The sequence below is a fragment of the Zalophus californianus genome, chromosome 10 (assembly GCF_009762305.2).
Source record: "Zalophus californianus isolate mZalCal1 chromosome 10, mZalCal1.pri.v2, whole genome shotgun sequence".
Taxonomy (NCBI): Eukaryota; Metazoa; Chordata; class Mammalia; order Carnivora; family Otariidae; genus Zalophus; species Zalophus californianus.
This window is the reverse complement of record NC_045604.1, coordinates 61,237,363-61,261,404: the sequence shown is the minus strand read 5'-3', so window position 1 is coordinate 61,261,404 and position 24,042 is coordinate 61,237,363. Positions and strand designations below refer to the sequence as shown.

At 39.8% G+C, this 24,042-nt stretch overlaps 2 protein-coding genes across 8 annotated transcripts in view; one reads left to right on the top strand and one right to left on the bottom strand.

Annotated features, from left to right (window-relative positions):
• Positions 1-24,042, top strand: part of OPN3 (opsin 3) — a 56,767-nt gene that overhangs the window by 22,566 nt on the left and 10,159 nt on the right. The window contains exons 2-7 of one of the 7 annotated variants that reach the window (XR_003523037.2): positions 9,769-10,088; positions 16,427-16,678; positions 19,765-19,987; positions 21,660-21,800; positions 22,566-22,678; positions 23,917-23,953. Coding sequence is in view for 5 of the 7 variants with exons in the window: in XM_027611267.2 (XP_027467068.1) it covers positions 9,769-10,088; positions 16,427-16,678; positions 19,765-20,028 (836 nt within the window). In the remaining 2 variants the exon portion in view is untranslated. Of the gene's footprint in view, positions 1-9,768; positions 10,089-16,426; positions 16,679-19,764; positions 21,944-22,565; positions 22,679-23,916; positions 23,954-24,042 lie in introns of those variants that run through there. The other 6 variants (XR_003523038.1, XM_027611268.2, XM_027611270.2 and 3 more) reach the window with 6 other exon arrangements.
• KMO (kynurenine 3-monooxygenase) overlaps positions 22,393-24,042 on the bottom strand; it is a 58,596-nt gene continuing 56,946 nt past the window's right edge. Inside the window, 2 exon segments of the mRNA XM_027611264.1 lie at positions 22,393-22,601; positions 22,604-22,735. Of these exon segments, the coding sequence (XP_027467065.1) occupies positions 22,533-22,601; positions 22,604-22,735 (201 nt within the window). The 3' untranslated portion in view covers positions 22,393-22,532.

The following is a 24,042-nucleotide window of genomic DNA, read 5'->3' as shown; positions in this document are numbered from 1 at the left end:
AGCTGAGTCAGAGCAGCAGCTGGGGAAGCCAGAGCCTATGTGTGCCCTGTCCAGTGAGGCCAACGGTGCAGGTTGGTCCTGCACATAGGCCTGTGGGGGCTGTAGCCACAGCAGCTGAGCTTTGTGACTATATCAGAACCACCATTGCTGGGGAGCAAGGCAGAAGGTCATGGCCCACGTTGGGGAGTAGGGGTTTGTGAGCTGGCTCAGGGAGATCTGGGATGGCACGTAAACTGAATCCAGTCTCAAACTGGTATTTGGTGCAAGAGAGGATAGAGGCTGGACAAAGGGAAAAAATCAGTTAGGAGTAGGTCAGAACAACCACTGTGGGATGTGAACCTGAATGAGAATAATGGAATGTGGGACGCACAGAGACGAATTTAGAAATATTTCAAAAGAAAATCCTTCGGTGAAATGAAAATGCAAACTAGAGGAAAGAGGAGAGGGGAGACGGAGCACATATACACATTCCTAAAGTGAACCAGAGGCAAGGTCCTGCTAGAGGAGCATTCTCTGATGCAGCTTTTCTGGGTACACTGTAGTGGATTATTGTAAGATCGAGATTGCTGTATTTAAGAGGTCATTTTGATTCAGTGGTAAAAACAAAGAAATGTATGCTTCCCATTTTATTCATGGCACCCAAACCCATTTTATGAGTGCGGTTAAATTAGGATAAGAATTTAGAATATCTCAATTCCTGATAAATCCTTCCACCGGGCTGTCTTCTAGATTGTTGTCCTGCTGTATTTATGTTGTCACTTATGAACCTTAAGTAATACAACAGACCAGTTAACTTTATATTCAAACTGTCCTTTCACACTGGGCCTGTAGACTCTGGTCACAATGGGTATTTCTCGGGTCTCCTAGTATAATAATCATCCACTTTTCCCCATCATGATCTATCTTGTTCTTATCCTTCCCTGACAAGTAGACATAAGTATAAAGTAAGTTCTGATGAGACTTTAGCCCAATATGGGGCTTTCCTTTCCCCAAAGAGCAAACAAACCCTAAAACAGTGTCAAATCAGAGGCAAGGTGAACAGTCTGAAACTGGGCTGTATGTCCAAATGGAGCTATAGGAAGATAAGGAGCCAAGTTTGAAGGCCAAGAAGGCAAGACAGAGGTGTGTATATTGAAAGAATCAAAGATAACACTGGGGAAATGAGTCTGGGATGATTTCCAAGCTACTATACAGACACCCAAGGTAGCCTAGGAGGAGGGGACACACAACAGTAGACAAACTCCCTTGTATTTTACCAACGGAATCAACAACTATTTGCTTCCACCTCCCTTATAAAAAATCACTGGTTTATTGGGGAGAAAATGCACTCCTTTGAAACACCAGTGAAGGGCAGCACGAACAAGAACTAAGATTACAGTGTGGACATGGTGCACTGTGAGGAGCTAGCCCACAAACCACAGGCTGAAGGCTGCCTGGAGGGCTCCCTCTCTTCTGAGGGTTCGCTGGCCCTTTTGTTCAGGGGGTTCCCAATTCTTAATGTACAACAAGCATTTGGTGGCTAGGTTTCCACATGGTGGTCAAAACCAAATCTCTGTGTAAGCTGCTTACTACCTGAAATTATAATTTTTTGACCACAGAGCTGTAAATTTCACGCTGTGCTGGATTTCTGTGTACTAATTTCTGTGTACTAATCCTGAAGAACAGTAACTCTGGGGAACAAACAATTGAAAAATGGAATTTGAAAAAGGAAGGGAAACAGATATGGAAGAAGGATTTATTAACTAGAAGTAAGTTTCTGGCATAATAGATGGCTGGTGAATGCTTAAAATGTGTGGTGTACTAAAGACCATGCATCATTTGGGTGTCTCCAAGAACTTCTCTTATTGATCAAATGGAAAATGGGCTTTCCAATGGTGGGGAAACTATTCAAATGAACATGGTCATCTCCAATTTCCTTTAAAATTCTTCAGCTTAAAAGAAATTGAGTTTAAAAAAATCACCTTTTCAAGGGGCACCTGGGTGGTGGCACAGTCGGTTAAGCATCTGACTGTTGATCTCAGCTCAGGTCTTGATCTCAGGGTTGTGAGTTCAAGCCCTGCATTGGGCTCCACACTGGGCAGGGAGCCTACTTTAAAAAAAAAAATGACTTTTTCAATATGTAGTAGGTAACACATGGATTATATATGTTTTCTGTAGTGTCTACTTCACTAGTACAAAATTTTTTAAAATTTCCAAAGAGGATTTAGAAAATGAGTCTAGCATAGTGTGGACTTTGGAAGCAGACTGTTTGATTTGAATCTTGGCTCTTGTTTTTTATTAGTTTGGGACCTGAGCAAGTTACTTAACCATGTTTATCTCAGTTTCCCCTACAAAATGGGTATGATAATAATTTCTACGTGTCTTACAGAATTGTGAGGATTAAAAAGATAACACAGGCAAACTGCTTAGAACGGTACCTGACACCCAGGAGGTACTCTCCATGTGTTACTGGGCTGAAATTACCCTTGTTAATTAAGCAAAAGGGAGCAGGAAAGATTACTCAACTAATAAGCAATGTAAACAATATTTCAAAGAAGAATTGGTTACTTGCCTAAGAGAATAAGCTTTTTCAAGCATATCAAGCATATTGTTTTCCTTATTTAATGTTGTTCAAATATGAATAGAGGTCACTAATTAATAAAGAAACATCTTTATTAAGCAACTTCAAATAGTTTTGTTTCCATTGTATATGTAGATGAAAGTAATTAAGCTGTATGTTTAGAAATTTCTACAAATCAATACATGTTTTTGAATGAACAGAACAAGAATTTTCATTGGTTGGAGAAAAGTATACCCACTTAGTTTGCAAGATTTTACTGTATTATCTGTAAGATTTTACCTGCTACAAGGCAGGTCTAACAGTTGTCTCATTTTATAGGTAGAGAATTTTAAATACAGACCGTCCAGTGATTTGTTCAAAATCACCCTGAGAATCCACAATGAAGTGCACTATCCCCCAGAAATCACCCTGAGAATCCACAATGAAGTGCATTTCCTTCCCGGATCCATCTCATCCATTTTCTTTCCAAGTCAGTGCACCACCAACCATTCATTGACCCAAGACTTCATTTGATTCTCCATTCATTCCTACATCTAGCAAATATTCATGTTCCTAAATTTTATTGGACCCTATTTGTCTCTCCTTCTCCATTGTCACTGTGTTGGTTCTGTTCCTCATCACCAAAATGGTATTTCTGCAGTAGATTTCTCAATAACCAGATTTGTCCCTCCTCACAATCCTTTTTCCACATCACAGCTGGAGGCAACTTTCCATAAGGAAAATCTGCAAAAGCAAAACCAACAGAAAGTAAAACAAAATTCTCTAAAATAGTACAGTAATAGAAAAGAACAAGAACATTTTAATGGCTCCCTGAAGCGCTCAGAATATATTCCAAACTCCTTGCATGACATGTAAGTGTCTTCCTGGGAGAGTTCCTGGTCTTTCTCTTCTTTCTTCCTAGAACTCTCTGCTTCCACCATATTGAATTATTTGCAGGAACCCAAATGGTGTAAGCTCTGTCAGGTCTCCATGTGTTTACATAAACTGGAATAGGACTGACAGTCCTTCCCCCCTCATTCCTCCTTATTTGCCTGGTTTAAATGTATTTAATCTACAAGACTCCCTACACTCAGGTAGTGCCTGCTTCCCAGAGAAAAACTGGATCGTTTCCTCCTATTGTCGTATTTGGAGTTTCTCCTCATACCCCCTTCTCTGGAGTGTGAGCTCCTTGAAGACATGAACTATGTCATATTAACTTTTTAATCTAACATATGGGTATTGACTGATCTGGAGCCTGGTCCAGGTAATACCTCTTCGAAGCACTTACTCTACTGTAAACTTGCTCATCCAGAGTCTAGACCGCTGAACTATAAATAAGTTACTCAATGTGGACATCTAGTGGCCAAAGGGGGGAAATGATTGTTCTTGAGTAATTGTATATATTATGAATACACTCATGTTTAAGCTCCAGAGCTCCTCCACCTGTCCCTGTGCCTTCTGCCAGATTTCTAGCACTTAAAGCAATTTAGCCCCCAGATACTCAACTATTCAATAATAATAATAATGCCTTATATATTACCATCTTACTAAATACATTCATATTCTCATGTAATACATATACACACACTCACGATGAGACAGCGTTTTGGTACTATTCCTTCTGTTTTGCTGTGAGCAAATTGAGGTTCATAGATATTAATTAATCCTCCCAGAGCAATCTGTATTTGTGTATAGAAACTGAAGTTGAATCCAGGACTGGCCTCATAGACGTTCCTCTATTATAGAATTTATCACTCTATTATTGTTTCTTTCTTTTATAGTTTATCTTTGTCCATTTCCTAGCACAGTGTCTGGTGTATTGCATGTGCATGATATTGGATTGTTGATAAATGTTGTAAGCGAATGCACAATCAGCAAGTTATATCACAAAGAACTTTACTTGACTCAATGTGGTGCACAGAGTTAACCCTTGGATACCTCTCTTTGCTTCCATGCATTTTATATGCTATATCCTTGACCTTGAAATATCCTCACCCTCATCAACTTGATAAACTCCCTTCCATTCATCAATTCAAATATTGCTTTCCTCTTAAAACCTTCCTCAGTATTTCCCTACGCAGAGGTCCGTGCTTCCTCGATTGTATCTTCCAGCTCCCAGACACAGTTCTGGGTTAGTACATATCACATTCCTGTAATTACTTCTTTACGTGTCTGTCTTCTCCTCCAAGCTGTGAGATCTCTGTCAGCATTTCAGGCAGAGGGAACAGTGGGGTCAAAGCAGCCAATTTGAATGTGGCTGGCAGTTTGAGGCTTGCCATCTGTATCCCGACGTAAATAAGTAAGTGATGCAGCAAGATTAAGCAGAGTCTCCATAATATGCCAACAAGATTAGTTTTTATAGCCTTCTGTCTTCAAATTGGTGTCTGCATACTGCTTGAGATACAACTCTTTGGAATGGTTATGCAAGGACAGTTTTAGGAGGATCAACCTTTAAATTCTCAACTTGTACTCTCTCCTAGAAACCAGCTCCCTGTGATCCAGACCCTCCCTTTCTCCATACCCCATCTCCCACTTCTCACAGAAAGATACACTCCTTACCCAACCCAGATCTTACTGTGGGAAATTACCAGGGAGGGGTGGGAGGAAGGTCCAGGATGGCAAACAAAGGGGCAAGTTAAAATATTGTTGAGGAACCTGGGGAAGTGAATGACCACTCAGGGGGTTTCCAGTTATTTGCTTTTAACAAAGTTCAGTTGTTAGTTGGTAGATCATTAAATACGATTTTTGACAATAACCACTCTGTGCTTTTTGGCATATAAATTCAGGAGAGTTCAAATAATTGAACGTAGAAGGAATGTTCTTATAATCAGTAAGAATTGAATATAACAAAATTCCTTCCATTGCATCTGGATACACGTGTGATCAAGAAATCTTTAACTTTATAAACAGGAAAAACAGGAAGAGAATTTATCCTTTATCACTCTAGCATTGGTAACAGTAACTGTGGATACAGTATATTCTTTGTGGTGAGGGAAAGCTGTACTGATCACTTTAAGAGATGTATTTCTAAGTTTTTTACTTTTAATATTTAACAAAATATTTTGAACAATTGTGTACTAATAAAAGCTGATAACTCAATCCATAAGACAATTTTTTAAACATTTAGTGCCTTGCTATCCAAGAAATTTAAAAAAATTTCCATTTTTAAATACATTTTTTGTTGAAGAAAATAATAAGGTAATAATTTAAAATCTTTCAGCCATACCAATGTATTACAGTAGAATAAAATTTTTAGGGGAAAAGTGGAATGGAAATGTAAGTTTAAATGATTGTTCATTGCTGTGTGTGTGCACAATTCACTGGAATTTCACTTTATTGGGTTTGTTGTTGCACGGTAAATATGCCATATGATTTTTGTATCATCCTACCTTGCCCTCGAATGTTGCATAGAGTTGGTCTTGGGTCTACAAGAATGTACAGTATTGTAGTCTCCTCAAGGGTAGGCACCACACGTCTCTGGTTTCTCCTAGAAGACCCGACTGGGTGCAGGGAGACACACTTAGGGCATATGTGATCAGTGTGCAGCTTTGCAGGGAGAGCAGTGACATCATGCTACCCCTAGTAGAGCTTGTGGGGACAGGTAGAAAAAGGCAAAATTATGGGTTGTGAACTCAGCCAGTCCTGGGTTCTCAAAACTGTCTCCACCTGCTATTGGTTCCTTATCCCTCGGAGCCACAGAACTCCTTCTCCACAAAGAGGGATACTACTGTATGTAGCATGATTATGATGGGGCCTCACAGATGATGGGTGCTCTTTTGGGGCCATCACCTTCCCCTTCCCTGTCCACAGTGTTCAGGGAAGAGAGAATTAGGCTCTCTCTAGTTACGTATGAAGTAGTTGTAAGACAGTCCGTTCATTCTCATTCTCCAGAATACAGCAAATAATTTTGACTCAGGCAGGACCAAAAGTCATGAGTAAATAAGTGTTGTTAAGAGAAAAAAAGGGGGGCACGCCTGGGTGGCTCAGTTGTTAAGCATCCGCCTTCAGCTCAGGTCATGATCCCAGGGTCCTGGGATTGAGCCCCTCATCGGGCTCCCTGCTCAGTGGGAAGCCAGCTTCTCCCTCTCCCACTCCCCCTGCTTGTGTTCCTGCTTTCATTATCTCTCACTATCTCTCTCTCTCTCTGTCAAACAAATAAATAAAATCTTAAAAAAGAGGGGGGGGGAAGGGTGTAAGGAAAGATATAGTTTAGGTCTGTTCCAATGGGTCACCCTACGAGACTAAGTCAGTCTGACTAATACTCCCATGCAGTCAGGGAAGGCCTGGAAATTCAGGGACTGTGCTAACTGGTTATGGTACTGAATTTCAGCAACTGAATCAGGCACTGGAAGCTCATCGTGCTTGCTAGGATACAGGCATGGTCCAAAACTATATCACACAGAACAGATCTCTTACCTCTTTGACCTAAATAATAAGGGAAAACTCACCACACTTCCGCACCCTGACTGGTCACAGAGCTGGGGTTTTTCATACTTCAGCCCTGAGCACAATGAGGCTTCTCCTGACATCCCGTTAAGATTGCCACATCCTCTACACCGGCAACCTCCTCCCTCACGTCTCTTCTGCACCGTCTCTCTCCTTGATAGCGTGCCACTAATTTGCTTGTTTGACATGATTGTATTATCAGTCTCACCCAATGGACTGTCAGTTCTAGGAGGTGCATGTGTCACTCCCTTCTTTGCACCCATTTGCTGGCACACTGATGGACACATAGATAAGCAGTAAATAATTACTAGACGAATGAATGAATGAATGAATATATGAATGATAGCTAAAATTATCCCAGCTTATTGCTTTAATCATAAGGACTCATTTATTCTTCTGTAGGTTATACTGGGATTTGCTAATCTACAATGTATTTGCAGCAAGTTTTCTTGCCTAAGAAGAACTAAATCGTATTCAAGGTAAATTAACTAAAAGTTGAAGGCTCAAAACTGTTTTAACATTTAAAGGTAACTATATAATTAAATGCCATGTAATTGATAAGAAAGTTTGTAAACTAAATAAAACCAACAGTATCTAACCTCATTAGAGTCATACTATGTAATTACTTTTAGGTTTTTGGTTTCCTTCTGGGAATATACTCAGTTAAAGTTTCTTTAACTTAACAGCATCACTGTTCAGGTAAAAATTTAATGAGGTGAAAGTTGATTCTTAGTTCTGAAGGCACAACTTGATATTTTCCTTGCCTCCAGAATTACTTAACATAATTTGAACATAAGTACATTATTTGTGAATATAGCACTACTTCCTGAAATATTTCCTTCTACCATACTCCAAAACCCTATCTTCCTCTTCCAGTCCCTTATGTATTTATTAAACATTCATGTATTCAACGAACATTTATCAACTACCACAGGCATCAGACACGGGGGATTATGCTGCCCTCCCTCCAAATAACAAACCTGTCCTGGTATGAAATGGATATTAACTCTGTTCTGTCAGTGGCTTTCTGAGTCTAGGACCTCCTCATTTCACACTCTTATAGTGAAAATTTTATAATGTGAAGGGATTTTCAACAAAACTAAAGTCTACAGGGATTGTATGAATAGCCAAAGTCACAGAGCTATTTAGTGGGGAGCTGGGATCACTCTGGGATTTCTGGATCCCCACCCCCACGCTCCCACCTACTTACCTGACACAGGTCTTATTTTCATTCTCCATTAGGGAGAATTCTACAGCTTCTCTTGACCTGCTCATTCAACAAATATTTATGCCAGTGTGTTCTTGGGAGCTCACAATTTCATTTTCTCCCCCATATCTGCTTGTAACACCTGGTAGTCTTAATCTCTGTTAATGTAACCACTCTCGACTTGTCACACAGGTTAGAAATCTCCCAAGTGATTCTTGACTCCTCTCTCTCCCTCCCTCTTCACGTTCAATAAGCTGGTGGGTTCTGTTGATATTAATCACATGTCCCTGGAATCCAGACTTTGCCGTTCATACCTTTAAAGGTACTCTAATTCAGGCCCCATCATACCTGCCCGGACTACGGCAGTAGCCTTCAAACTGGTCTCCATGCACTGGCCTGGGACGGGATTTCCGTACCACTGCAGGAATGAGGGTCCTTTCAGAGGAAAAACGAGGAGGAGCAGGAAGGAGATAACTGTTGTCACTTCACACTTAAAAAACATGACAAAGTAACAGGTTTGTAATTCACTGTTTTATACAAGAAACGTGGGTTTGGTTTTGTTTCGTTTTTTAAAGAACAGAGAAAGAAACAAAAGCCCTTAGCAAGAAATCAAAAGCCTTTCTCCAATGACCTCATGTGCTCCTTCTAACCTCCTCCCTCCTTTGTATCCTCTGAGACCTGGCGCCTCTGAATCCTCTCGTCATTTTTAGACCCTTAAATCGTCTCCATGCTCTGGGACATAGTTCTTAATTCTTCCTGGAATATGCTTCTGCCTGGTTCACAAAGGCCCCTTGTTCTGTGACTCCCACAATACATTTATACCTCCTGCAGTCTTACTGTTTACATGACCGGGTTCCCTCCAAGCACCTAGATGTCTGCATTTCTGTCATCCCTAAACCTCCAGGGTTGAAAAAGTGACTGGCACACAGTAGGTGCTCAATAGAAGCTTGTTGATTGAATAAATCACTCTCTGGGAAGAGGCAGGGACATAAATGAGCAATGCTGTTAAAATATATTTGTTGCAAAATGGAGGCATAAACGAAGACCAGGGGAGCACAGAAGGTTTCACTCCCTTGTCAGCAGTCTTGCACGAGAACAGTTCATAGGCTAACATCTGCGAGCAGGAAGGTTAACCCAGCCCCCTGCATACTTTTACCATAACTTTGGTCAGTTCAGCCTTGTGAAACCCACTTCAATTTCATCTTCAATCCTGAGTCAGACACAACTGAGAAAAGGTCAAAGCAAATGAGACTCACTTAGTGACTCTGACTCTTCAGAGTTTCTCTCTGGCAGAGAGTTGAACACAGGAGCTGTATCATTGGGGTGGTGCTGGCTTTAGGGCTTTTCTTTTTGTCCTGCTGCAATCTACCTGCCATTTGTTTTCTTTTCTGGGTAAATATGTTTCCAGTCAAATTTCCTGGGGACTGTGAGGCATTATTCCTCTTAGACATGTCACTTTTAGAGCACCTTGTTAGTTCCAGACACACGGTGAGGTGTGTCCAGTGGACAGTGCAACCTCTGCTACGTCCATCTGCCCCTGCGCCATGTTATACTGTCCCACTTTCTCTTCTTGCAGGGATTGTTTCCATTACTACCCTAACTGTGCTGGCCTATGAACGTTATATTCGTGTGGTCCATGCCAGAGTGATCAATTTTTCCTGGGCCTGGAGGGCCATTACCTACATCTGGCTGTACTCACTGGCATGGTCAGGAGCGCCTCTGCTGGGCTGGAACAGGTACATCCTGGACGTACATGGATTAGGATGCTCTGTGGACTGGAAATCCAAGGATGCCAACGACTCCTCCTTTGTGCTTTTCTTATTTCTTGGCTGTCTGGTGGTGCCTCTGGGCGTCATAGCCCATTGCTATGGCCATATTCTGTATTCCATTCGAATGGTAAGTTGAAAACTGCAAATGCCCCTCCCCTAAACTATTTCCAGGGTGCACAATTCTGTGCAGAAGAGACTCAAACTCTCCCTACATGATTAGTGGTTGTCTGCAGCTGGATCACTTCTAGGGGACTTCCCACTCAGTAGAATTGTGCACTGAGTCACTCTCTAAAAGACCAATGAGGAGTAACATCTACTCTCTCTACCCTACTCTCTAAACCACAAGGAGGAAGGAAAGGTGTTCTAGACAGATAAAATCAGTAACAACCAAGAACACCTGCATTCTCTAGCATTCTTAGAATTAAAGAACTCTAACCAAGGAAATTCCACACTTCCCATGATTTTATTCATTCAAAGGTCACATAAACCCACTTAGAGCATAGTATAGATATTTTGTCTGGAAATCACTTCTGAATCATAAAGCACAAGAACTGACTACGAGCGAGTTTCCTCTTGAGCGCTAGCAAGGAGTCTGAAGAGACAGTGTGAGGCAGTCTCCTACTTTAGCCACGTATGTTTTCCTTGCTCACTCACCATGTCTTCCTGTTTGTGTCTTCCTTCTTTTTTTTTTTTTAAAGATTTTATTTATTTATTTGAGAGAGAGAGAATGAGAGATAGAGAGCATGAGAGGGAAGAGGGTCAGAGGGAGAAGCAGACTCCCTGCTGAGCAGGGAGCCCGATGCGGGACTCGATCCCAGGACTCCAGGATCATGACCTGAGCCGAAGGCAGTCGCTTAACCAACTGAGCCACCCAGGCACCCTGTGTCTTCCTTCTTTAGAACTCCTGCTCACCAGTCTCTTATGCACCCTGCTAAGCCCCTCTAGCGTTCACCTTTTTTTTTAATCAAACATGGCTACATGTATCACTTTAAATCATAAACCCTGCCAACTTCCACATTCAAACTTTTCTCATACCTACCTATTTTGTAAAAAAGACAAAAAATCCCCACATCAATCGAATGATATGTTTTCCCCATGCCTATAGTCAAACTACAAAGAGGAGCTGGAGGAAAATCTGCCCCCAGATTCCCAATATCCATACCCAGATGTCCTCTGGCAGTGTCTAGCGATGTTTGGATCCCTAGATGGTCCAGTCTCTCACACAATCACTACTATAAATCCTCGGTACTCATTTTAATCTTTTGCCCTATCCTCCATTCATTCTTATCAAATGATCATGCTTATTTATTGGGCAGAAGAAAGCCATTATCAAGAAATTTCTCACCTCCCTGTCCCCCTTTATATAAGCCTCTCTGTTCAGCCTCATTCATAGGCCCTTCTCTTCACTTACAGGGTCATGAAGCTTCTGGTTTTCCCCCAACCCCATTCTCTGCCCCAGGGACCTCTCTCAAGTATTAGTTTTCTCTTTCACTTACATCTCCAGTCTCTCCCTTACTACTGGCTCCTTCTCTTTAGCAATAACTATGCTAATATTATACAAAAGCAAAATCTACTCTGAGCTCCCTGTGGCTATCACTTTATTGCTCTCCCCACCTGTGCTTACTCAAAGAACCATTAGTGGCTTTTGGTGCTATATCACCACTCAATAAGCATTCATTTGGCCAATATTTGTTGAGCATCTAGAATGCACCAATTACTTACTATTATGGTCTGAATGTTTTTGTCTCTCCAAAATTTATGTATGGAAACCTTAATCTCCAATCGATGGTATTGGAGATGGGGTTTTTAGGAGGCAATTAGGGCGATGTCATGAGAGTGGGGCCCTCATGATGGGATTAGTGGCTCTCTCTTTCTCTCTGTGTGTCTCTTCCTCCCTCCCTCCATCCATCTCTCCATCCCTCCCTCCAAATCTCTTTCCACCGTCTGAGTACACAGAGAGAAGGCAGCCATCTCCAAGCTGAGAAAAGAGGTCTCATACTGAAACCTACCTTGCGGGCACCTTGACCTTAGACTTCCCAGCCTCCAGATTCGTGAGAAATACATTTCTTTGTCTAAGCCATTCAGTCTATGGTATATTGTTATGGAAGCCCAAGCTGACTAAGACGTTGACTAAGCTCTGAGGATACAACATGTATAAGATATCGCCCCTGCCTCATAGTTTGTAGTTTAATAAATTCACTTAGCATTTAATTCCTCACCCATTGCAAATTGGTGCCTCCTTCCTTGAGCACACTGTCACAGAAATAGCCCACATTAAGGTAATCGATGATCTCCCAAAGTTTAGATCCAATGAACACATTTCTATCTCTTTTTTCTTTTCTGGCATCCATGGCATTTGACACTTGTGGCATTATTAACAACTTCCACTCATTTGTGGTTTTCTCCTCCACTGTTTCTAGGGCCCACTCTCTCCTATCGTTGTTGCTGACTCTGGCCCATCTTCTTAGGTCTCTGCCAAGGGCTGCTTCCCGTGGGCCTCCAGGCATTCTGTGTGTAGCTCTTTTCTCATACTACACACTGGCCTTGGGCATCTCATATGCTCTTAGGATTTCCCCTTCTAACAATAGCTTGGTGACTTTGGAATCTCTATTTCTGACCCAGGGTGTTCTTCTGACCTCTGTCAGTTCCCACAGTCAGTTGCCTATTGCACACCTCCACTGGGATGGCCCCCAGACTTATCAGATTCTTTATTTATTTTAAGATTTTATTTATTTGAGAGTGAGAGAGAGCATGAGAGAGTGGGGTGAGGGTGGGGTGAGGCACAGAGGGAGAAGCAGACTCCCCACTGAGCAGGGAGCCTGATGTGGGGCTCGACCCTGGGACTCTGGGATCATGACCTGAGCCGAAGGCAGATGCTTAACTGAGCCACCCAGGTGCCCCTTCAGAACACTCAGACTTATCAGACTCTATGTGTGTGAAGACAGTTTGGTCATCCTTCCCCCAGATCTGCTGCTCCTCCATTTCCTTTCTCAGTGAATGGTCATTATTCTTTGACCAGAAATGAGAGAGCAATATTTGACTATTCCTCATCCATGTCTCCCCCATACCCAACCAATTATCAATTTTATCTATTCATCTCCTATTTTTCCTTATATCCTTTTTCCCCGTCTCATTGCCACAGACTCAGTTCAAAGGGACCTTAGTTTTTTCTTCCTTTCTTCTTCTTTTCTTCTAATCCATTTTTCTCCATATTTCTGCCAGAATAATTGTTCTTAAATGCAACTTTTCTCATATCACTGCCCAGCTTAAAATCCTTCAGAGGTTCCTCTGCCTTCGTGACTTAAAATAAAGCCCATGAGTGTGACTACCGGAGTTCTGCATTACCATCTCTTGTCTGTGTGTCCAGCTTTATTTCTTAACATGCCTACCCTCTTGCCACCTCAGGTTCCAGTCAAGTGCAGTATTTCTTGTTCCCAGAACTTGACATGTGTTCTTTTACTACTTTGCTTTAGGTTACTCCCTGTCCCTGGAACACTCTGTCCTTCCTCCTTACGACAGAAGGCTGAGCTCAGTATCTTCTTGCCCTTACCCATGTCTAAATCCGTGACCCATCCTGTGTGTTCCCATAGCCCTCTCTGGTCATCTTCCTCATGACATGTATCACCTATGGAAGGAATCTATGTGCCTGTCACCCTCAGAATATAGTGGATTCCTTAAAAGCAGAGACCCAGTCTTATTTAGTTTTTCACCTATAGCTGGAACAGTACTTTCATACAATAGTTGATCAGAGACTATTTTTGGAATGAGTTATAGACAGTGCATAGGAAGGATAAGTGGTACAAGTGTCAAGAGACTTAACTCTAGACCACAATATTCTCCACTCAGAACCTGATGACACCATTGCCTCTGTTTACTTATCCAGAGGGGTGACTCATAGCAGTGATGGAGACATAGCTTCTCATGGGAGAAGAGGATTCACAGTGAAGTTTTTGAAAATCTACAGGTGTCTGAATCAATAAGCCCAATTTAATATAGGCAGAGGACACTTTTATTGGGAATTCTGGGGGATTTGTCTTAGGTGGTTCATCCTTCAGGACAAATTCAACTGTGCATATGCTTTTGCTTCATCCATAGCAATTTTTGAAAAATACCCTCAAATGATTGAATAAATAGGGTAAGACATTAAGTAGAGCTCTTTATTTGGAAAACATGGAAAGAACAGAGTGAAGGAATAGAGAATGATAAAACAGAGAGGCCAAAGGAGATAAATGAAAAATAATCATGGAAACTACACACATATACAAACCCAAATAATCCAAAAGAGTAGTCAGAACTATATGCTTATACCAAAGAGGAACTGGGCTTTTCCAGCGCAATATTTCCTTAAATTAACTTCTCCAGCATGCATGTAATTCCAAGATGATAAATGAGTGCTCTGCTTTGAAAAATGGTGAGAGGATGGGAACTGAGTTGCCCAGAAAGGGTAGAGATGAGTCTGTGGGAGCTCTGGATGGTGGGGAATTGGGGACAGATGATTGACCTGGGGTTATATTGCATATTTTGAGTATATTGAATATATATATATACATATATATGTGTGTGTGTTTATATATATATATGTGTGTGTATATATATATATATATATATTCATTAATTGAAACTCTGAGGAACCAAAAATCATGATTCCAAATATTCCGTAGTATCATGAAAGTACAAATGCATATAAATATGTTAGTTTCAAATATAATTCCAATGTAAATAAATATTTAATCTTGAACACAATTCCACAAAGTTGTGTGTGTGGAACTTGGACCCAACTTCTGTTAAGTCCAATAGGTTGTTCATTTGAACCTCCTTTAATCTTGACTCTTAGAGGAAGTAATTGATTGCCAGGAGCAAAAGTGGTAAATCTGGGATATGGATCCAGACCTAATTCCAAATCGAGAGCTTTAATTAGAACTCCACAACCTTCTTAAAAAACTCTAGGGAAAATCTCCTAGCCCCCCCAAAAAATGCTGTTCTGTCACATTAAATAAAATAGTTTCTTTTAAAATAGACTTGTACACATAGATAATAATAGTATCCAACTTTACAATCATGCCCACTCCTATACATTCTCTCTACTCTATAAAAACTCAATCATTTTAATTATCCATATTTTCTTCCTATTCTCTGTCAATATGAATATGTGATTCTACTAAGAATATAGTTTCTTAAATGTAATTTTAGTGGATATCAATAATTTAGCTGTATCAATTCAAATATGTTTTTAAATACAATAAGCACATGTCCTGATTTATTTGGAAATTTTTTCCTTAATTTTTATAACGCTAGAAATAAAGGGAACCCTTAGATTTTGTTGGAATGCAATAAATTTCCCAGTTTTAAAAATGTATACTAAGTATAAACAGTATGGAAGATACCTTATTTTAAATATATAAGGCATTTGTATTTTTGTAGCAAACTTAGCTTTTTAGGATAGAAATAACCATTTTATTTAAGAATATACTTTTGGTATGGGGGAATATTATCCCTCTCCCCTTACTAACAAATTTATAATAACAATAGAAGGAACTTCTAAAGAACTTTTATCTGAGAAACCCAAACAACTTTCAGATTGTAGGCCGTTATTCCTCAGTGCTTTAACAGGGATAAAATAAAAGCAGATATGCTGAGTTTACAGGAATGTGGCTACAAGTGTTCTCTGCACCTGAGCCCTGATGAAACCAACCACAAGCAAGGTCCCCATCAAATTCCACTTTGTAGGTGTTAGCTGTGAGTGGGAAGTCACCATAGTTTCCAGCAAGAATTCATCTGAGAATTAAGTTTAATCAAGACCGGCTTACCCATGCAGAACTGACATCACACATTTGTTGCCTGGTTTGAGAAGTTGAGGATTATGATCTGGATAAGAGTTTCCAGGATCATGGAGAAACTGTTTCCAATTTATCAGAATTCTTTCAGGTTGTCTTTCAGTGACTGGACGATCTAGGCAAAATAATTCATTTTCTTCTTTTTTATAAGATTTTATTTATTTATTTTAGAGAGAGAGCGTGCATGCTTTTGGTGGGGGAGGGGAGAGGCGGAGGGAGAGAGAGAACCCCAAGCAGACTACACACTGGGTGTGGAGCACAGCAGGGCGGGGGCTTGATCCCACAACTGTGAAATCATGACCTGAGCCGAAACCAAGAGTCCCACACTCAACCAACTGAGCCACCCAGGTGCCCCCATTTTATTCTTTAAATAAATTGGAAAATGTTAAAAACCATTAAAGGATCAAAGAGGCTATGTGGCTCAAAGTACTATATTAAAGATGCACAGACTGAGACCCAGAGAGATTAAGGGCTGCGCCCAGCTTCAGGTTCTTGGATCAGGAGTTGGCCCCCAAGGTCCTATTGAGTTGTCTTTCCACTAGGGTGGGCCCTGGAATTTTGCCTGAATATCTATTATCAAAACAACATGAGAAAAAGATTCTTCATTTTCAACTCTTTCTCCTTTCTGCAGCTTCGTTGTGTTGAAGATCTTCAGACAATTCAAGTGATTAAGATTTTAAGATATGAAAAGAAAGTGGCAAAAATGTGCTTTTTAATGATATTTATCTTCCTTATCTTTTGGATGCCTTATATCGTGATCTCTTTCTTGGTGGTTAATGGTTATGGACACCTGGTCACTCCAACAGTATCTATTGTTTCATATCTCTTTGCTAAATCAAGCACTGTATATAATCCGATTATTTATATCATCATGATCAGAAAGGTAAGTGTGGTAATAAACACATTGTTTTCACCATGTAGATGTGGTTGTTGGAAAATATAATACTTTTTATAGAGATTATTCAGGACATCTTCAATGATAAAATCTAAATCAAGAATTTTATCAGAAAAAGGTTTCAGGAATAAATGTAAGATATTCCCAAAGAAAATAATAACAATTCTACGATCTACCAAAAGATCTTGTTAAGTAAAATTCTATTAAAGTTAATATTTAATTCATCAGGAAACATTTTATGTCTAGTAATAATAATAGCCACAAAGTTTAATTTACTTAAAATTCTTACTGTACTATGGAGGTTATACCCATTATCTTTCAAAACACCATGAGATAGGCACTAATATTATTTCTTACTTTATTTACGAATTATAACACAAGTTCAAAAAACTTAAATGACTTGCCCAATCAAGGAATTGTTGGTGCCTGGATTGCAATCTGGTTTGCTTGAATACCAAAGTCCAGGCTCATAGCTAATGACTTAGGGTTACAGGTACCATTATTCACGTGCCACAACCAGTGTGTAGCTCAAATTAATTTGGTTCCAGAAACTCCTCTAGATCTAATGGGAAGCTTATTATTATGTTTTTGTGGTAGAAAGGTTTTGACTTGATGATTGTCAGTCATGACTGTGAGAGCCCCCATTATGATTGCTATGAAGCATGACGCTAAGCCGCTAAATTTCAGAGAATTTAGAAGTTATAGATAATGGCTAATTACTACATTGAAATTTTTTTATTTTTACTTTTTAAATATTTATTTATTTTAGAGAGAGAGAGCAAGAGAGAACACGAGGCGGAGGGACGGGGGGGGGGCAGAGGAGGAGGAAGGGGCAGAGGGAGAGGGAGGGAGAATCTCAAGGAGACTCTGCGCACTGAGAGCCTTGAGCCCAACTCAAGGCTCAGTCTCACAACCCTGAGATCACGACCTGAGCCAAAACCAAGAGTCTGACGCTCAACGGGCTGTGCCACCCAGGAGCCCCTCCATTGGAATTTTAAAGTAACAGGTCAGAATAACAGGCAATAATAGCTACTCTGGCTACTAATCCTCAAAAGTTTGGAATAAGAGACAATTTCTTCAATTAACCTTATAATGTTCACTGCTAAATCTCCATCTTCTTACTTTCATATTGTTTCAATCTCTATTCACTGATGGTCTTTCTTTCTCTTTGATGATGCCTTCATTTATCTATTTACTTGAACCCAGAGAATTTTAACTCGGAGTCCTTAAAATCTGAAAATTACGTGAATTGGCTTCAGGAGAGCCATGAGAACCCCTGAAATTAGTCATAAAACTTTTTAAGAATATGCACATGTGAATTTTTCTAACAAGATAGTTTATAACTAATTTTTTGAGGATGTAAGGGCTTCATATTTTAAGAACCAGCACTTCAACAGGCAAATAATTACATTTAAAATATATTACCTAATAATTATTTTTTGGCTTATTTCTCTGGGCCAGTGGGCCATATGTCAGTTCTTTTAAAAATTTAATGTGCATACATCACACCAGGAGAGATTGTAAACAAAAGTGCATATTCAGATTTGGTATGCCTGGGTGGCCAAGATTCTGCATTTTAACAAGCTTGCACATGGTCCCCATGTTTCTGGTTCAGGAGCACACTTTAAATAGGAAGTCTAAAAGACACAATAAACTAACAAACAAAAATGAACAAATAAATAAAATAATGGTCCTTATCCTCAAGGAGCTTACCATTTATGTGGGAAAACATATTTTGGCATACTTTAACCCTTATAATAATGTATCTTTAGCACTCAACCTGATAGAGCAAACAATAGTTTGATGAAGAGTCACAAGCAAATATTTTTAAATGTGAGTATAAACTAAATACTAACTTGTGTATAAGTGAGGTTTAAAGAAGACAGAAATCAATGTAGCTAGCTATTGTATTTTTCACTGATATTTCCTGATCTGGGAAAGCCCATGTATTAAACTTTTATTTTGCTCTGAACAAAGGGGATAAAAGTTAAATTAAGTAACTTTTTATTTATATGCTTTATTGGTCATGATAGACTATTGTAACAAATGACTCCACCATTTCAGTGGATTAACAAGAAAAAGGTTTTTCTCATTTATTTTTTAAAAGATTTATTTATTTATTTTACAGAGAGAAAGAGAGCACATGTGAGAGCACGAGTAGGGGGAGGGTCAGAGGGAGAGAATCTCAAGCAGACTCCCTGCTGGGTGCAGAGCCCCCCACAGGGCTTGATCTCAAGACCCTGAGATCATAGCCTGAGCCAAAACTAAAAGTCAGAAGCTCAACTGACTGATCCACCCAGGTGTTCCAAGGTTTTGCTCATTTATATCCTGGTCCACAGTCCACTGTATTTGCTGGAGGGCAGGGGATCTATCCCATGCAGTTCTGTAGGAATCTCTGTTCCTTCATGTTGTGTTGTTATCATCTTCAGACTTGACCTCTAAGGTCCTGTAGGAGGGGAAGAGCAGGCAGGAGCCCCTGAAAGGGAGCTGAGAAATATGGTTCACTGTTATACCCAGGACAGGGGGAGGATCATGGGTATTGGTGAACACTAGCACTCTCTGCTATAGTATTTTCTTCTCCAAATGGTTTGTAATCTTTATAGAATAAAATTCTTTACCTAATCAAAGGAACATTAGTGAGTACAGCAGACTGTAAACTCTGCAGGAAGCACCTTGTCAGTCTTTGCTGCCCACAATATTCCCAAATTGTAGCACAGTGGCTATTACCTTTTAGATACTCACTGAATATTTGTGGAATGAATTAATGTTCAAATTCCTTAAAGAAACAGGTTTAGTTGCCCTCATAAAAGGTGCATGCAACTTGAATCCATAAAGATTATAAGGTATTGTAATAGTCCTATATGATTTTGTTAATGAGAATTATAATAATAAAAACCAGAAAACTCCAGGATTATTTAGGTACATATGAGCATTGCCACTTAACCCCACACCCACCCCAGCTAACAAATAAAAAAGAACAACCAAAATTAAGCTCAACTAATTTTATTGAATGTTAATCCAGATTAAGGGCCAAATTTTTACTTTATATTCAACTTTATTTTCTCTCCGCCCAGTTCCGAAGATCTCTTTTGCAACTGCTATGTTTCCGACTGCTGAGATGTCAGAGGCCTGCTAAGGACCTACCAGCCAATGGGAGTGAAATGCAGATCAGACCCATTGTGATGTCACAAAAAGATGGGGACAGACCAAAGAAAAAAGTGACTTTTAATTCTTCTTCCATTATTTTTATCATCACCAGTGATGAATCGCTATCAGTCGATGACAGTGACAAAACCAGTATGTCAAAGGTTGATGTAATCCAAGTTCGTCCTTTATAGGAGGGAATAATGGTAATGAAAGATGAGGCCTTATACTGGAAACCACTTCTAGACTTCCATTATAAGCACTGTTTTGGAATCCCCATTCTATGTAATATTTTGGGGGAGGAAAAACTTTCCTCTGCCCTAAAAGTTTCTTCTGCCTGGTGTAGGAATAAAATTGACATGAGGCAGATTAACAGGAGAAAAAAACCCCAAAAGTTTAATTCTGCATGCATGGAGGCCCAATAATAAAACTGAGACCCAAAGAAATGAGCAAGACATGTAGCTTTTACACATTTTAGACAACGACACATAAATCTATAAGGAATTGACAGGATAGGAAAACTCATGTTTGGGAGCTTCGATCAGTAAAGAATTCTAAATGAGATTTGGGCTGGGTAGTAATTTAGTAAAAGTAACAAGGTTTATTTATGCAGGTTTTTTCAGCCCTCAGTTCTCTCTCTCTGATGATACAGATGTCTCTCTACCCCCTGCTTTAGGGAGGTACTTGTCACAAGAGATTTCCTGCTTTCAGGGGGACAAAGGAAGATCAGACTGTCCTTTTTGCACTTGCTGTTTCTTAAGGAAGTTTAATTCAAAATTGTGGCATATTTTGGGGCAGCCTGCCCTGGGCTCCCACAATATCAACAGAACTTTTGTGGCTCAGCAGGAAATCTGAATTGCCTGTACACTTTCTAGCCTCTGGAAGCAACTGAGCAAGACAATTGCTTTAATTCAATGGGTGCTTTCCATAACGAAAAACTACTTATGGCACAAGATGGGCATCTGGCACCATCAACTTCTAACATGTTGAAAATTTTCATTTTGAATATATTTTTTTAAATGACACTATTTTCCAAGGCACATAATACATTTTTCTCAAAAATACTTAGCAGCTGTATTCACAGCTCAAAAATAGCTGTAAAAAAACTTTGTATCATACATGTGTGAAATCACTAGGAAATCTCAAATTTTCTGTAGTGTTGGATCCTAATCACAGTCACATCCTCTGTTTGACCAATCAAATTTATCAAAGAGACAATTCCAGGGTGAAAAAGAAAATCAGCACCCTGGCTTCCTCTGAAAAAGAAAAAAAAAAAAAAAGACTTGCTGTATGCAGTATGATATAGAGGAGCTTCAAGATGAATGTGCTGCTAAGCAAGCTCCAGAAGGAATATTAAAAAGCAACCCAGCAAAGAAAAGGTGGTGAATTTCAAAGTAATCATGGAGGCTAGAGAATCATACATTAGCAAGGGATGTACATGGAAAGGATATGTTGATGGCCGATAAGTATTTCCATCTGTTTCATTTCAAACATAACTTGGCAAGATTATCTTCTCTTCTTGACAATTTGCCACAATTTTGCCAAGAGTTTTGGGTTTAGAAAAGGAGTTCCAAGCAAAAAGTTAAACCTACATTTGAAGGGGATGAAAGTAGGTGTAAAACTGTACTCATAAAATGTATTATTTAATCCTTTTTTCTCTTCAATCAGTCTACTGGCTAAACAACGGTCAGTGTTAGTGAAGATGCCATTTTCCCATGAGTCATTGTTTAGACTACACACAGCTCATTAGAACTCAAGGATTTCTTTAACTATATAAAAAAGAAACTGAACCATTTAATTTTATTGCCTAGTTTTTATTTCTTAGATGACTGTCCTACTGGTGTAGCATCTTCATGATTAATCATGTTTGAAAGACTTCTGAGTGTTTTAGTTGCTCAACTGAAGATGGAAGAACCAAAGAAAATGTTTTCACTAAAAGAACTTTTCAAAATCAAGTTTATCGCTGGTTAGTAAACTGCTTCTTGAGAGTCTCAAATGGAATAATTTCTATGAAAACTGTCTTCCCTTATTTCCTTTCCACTCTGTTGTAGATATCAATGTTTAATTTGTAAATAAAACTCTTCTTATTCTTCACTTAGTATGGCATTAATAGCCCCCCTTTTTTTAATCTTCAAAAGGTGATACTAGCCTTTGAAGACTGTGAAATAAAATTAGTTCATTTTGTAACTCTCTAGAGTGCCCCAAATTCCCCACTTATACTTCCAGTTTTAGTAAGTGAAGCTGAGCTCTATGCTGGATAAGTTCCATCCAGGTGATCAAAACTGTACTTAACATGTTAGGCAAATCATAGTTTTTAGTCCTGGGTGTTAGGAGTCAGTCCTATTGTGACCTTAACTATGTCCTTGAAAGAGAAGATGTGATCAATGTCTTCCTTGAGGCTTCTGGTGCTTTACTTTTTGAGAAGTGAAAGAGATCTTCATCATTGCACTTTTATATTTAGAATGACCACACCTATGTGTAGTGTTGTGGGAAAGCTGTGGTTTGCAACTTAAACTGGTAGTTTGAGGTTGTTTTTTTCCCCCCCAATAATCACAGTGAACAGAGAAATTCTATACTGAATTTAATTGTAAGCTGACATATATCTTTCACTACTGAGTTAAAGATGATGATAGAAACATGGTTTTGATCCTTAGTTTTAGTTAAAAAGAAATCCATTTGCCACTTCAGAATCTTTATATCACCTGCTAATGATATTGGGATTTTTTTCCAGTGACTCCATGGAGTTTACAGGGAAACATGTCCTGTTATCCGGAAGTAAGTGAGCCAGTCCCATGGTCTTCTGAAGTAGTGCAGGGGTCTCAGCGACATGGCGCTCATAAGTAGGTAGGTACTACCAATGGCTATCAGTGCCCCAAAGAAAAAGAGTCCTTTCTTTACCACCTGTAAAAACAGCAAGAAGTCTCATTTTATTTGTCCAGAGATAAAGATCTTACAAGACTTCATTCTTAAACAACCAAGGAGTATACAATGTCTTCTTTGTTCTTTAACCTAAAACAGCAATTTAATTGCATGATCACTAGGTCAAGACCTACAATGGTTGGTAAGCTCAGGAATTTGGAGCTTCCTTCCTCTGTCTCTGTCCTCTCTCCCTTCCCAGAAATAACTGAATCCATGTGTTCTGTATAATGAATTCTTAGCAGTCTGCCTTTGTATAGCCATAAACACACACACAGTTTATAAAAAGAGTTATAGTGCTATCTTAGAGGAGTACTGTGCTGAGGCCGCAAATGATTCAGTCACTGCTCAGACCCTGCACAGAGTCTCCATAAGAAGAGTGATTGGCTTGGTGGCATTAAGTGTCCTGCATTCGCACTGCCTGTCACTGTTTTTCCCCTATTAGACTTTTAGCTCCTTGAGGGCCAGGGTCCTATTTTTTTTCATCTTTGTAGGCATAAATCTAGATTCCTTCCAATCCAGTCTCCACACAACAAAGCATTCTTTCTAAAATCCACACCTGAGTCTATTAGTTTCCATTGGTCTCCTTGCTTCCCTCGACATAATATTCAAAATGCTTGAGATCCTTCTTGCCATTCCAGCTGTACCTCTGGCCATTCTCACACATCAGGGCTGCCTTCCAGGCCCACTGAGCCCCACCCACCCTGGCCCCTCCCGTTCTCCTCCAAGGCAGTTGTGCCTCTCCACCGCAGGTGTCAGCCTGCCCCACCAGCCTCTGAGCTACATGAGGAAAGGGGCTGCTGCTTATTCATCACCATGCCCAGCTCAGTGTCTAGACATTGAGTAAAATGATTTGCTGAATGAATGATTCCCAAAATCAAAGATCAGGAATCTGAATGTCTATTTACTGGCATCTCTGGGTCAGCTGCTTAAAATGAACATGTTATGGCATTAAATTGGAATTAGATTAAGTTTTGTAAGTGATTCAATTCTGTCCAGTTTTACAAATTACACCCGTAAAGATACTGCATGAAGCAAAATTCAGTTGCTAAATAAAAGTAAAAAAATTACATTGCTAAAATAAAGTAAAACATTTAGAAATACTAGCATCATGGGCACCTGGGTGGTTCAGTTGGTTAAGCGTCTGACTCTTGATTTTGACTCAGGTCATGGTCTCAGGATTGTGGGATCAAGCCCCACGTCAGGCTCTGAGCTCAGAGTGGAGTCTGCTTGTCCCCCTCCCTCTAGTCCTTCCCCCACTTGTGCTCGCACTATCTCTCTCTAAATAAATA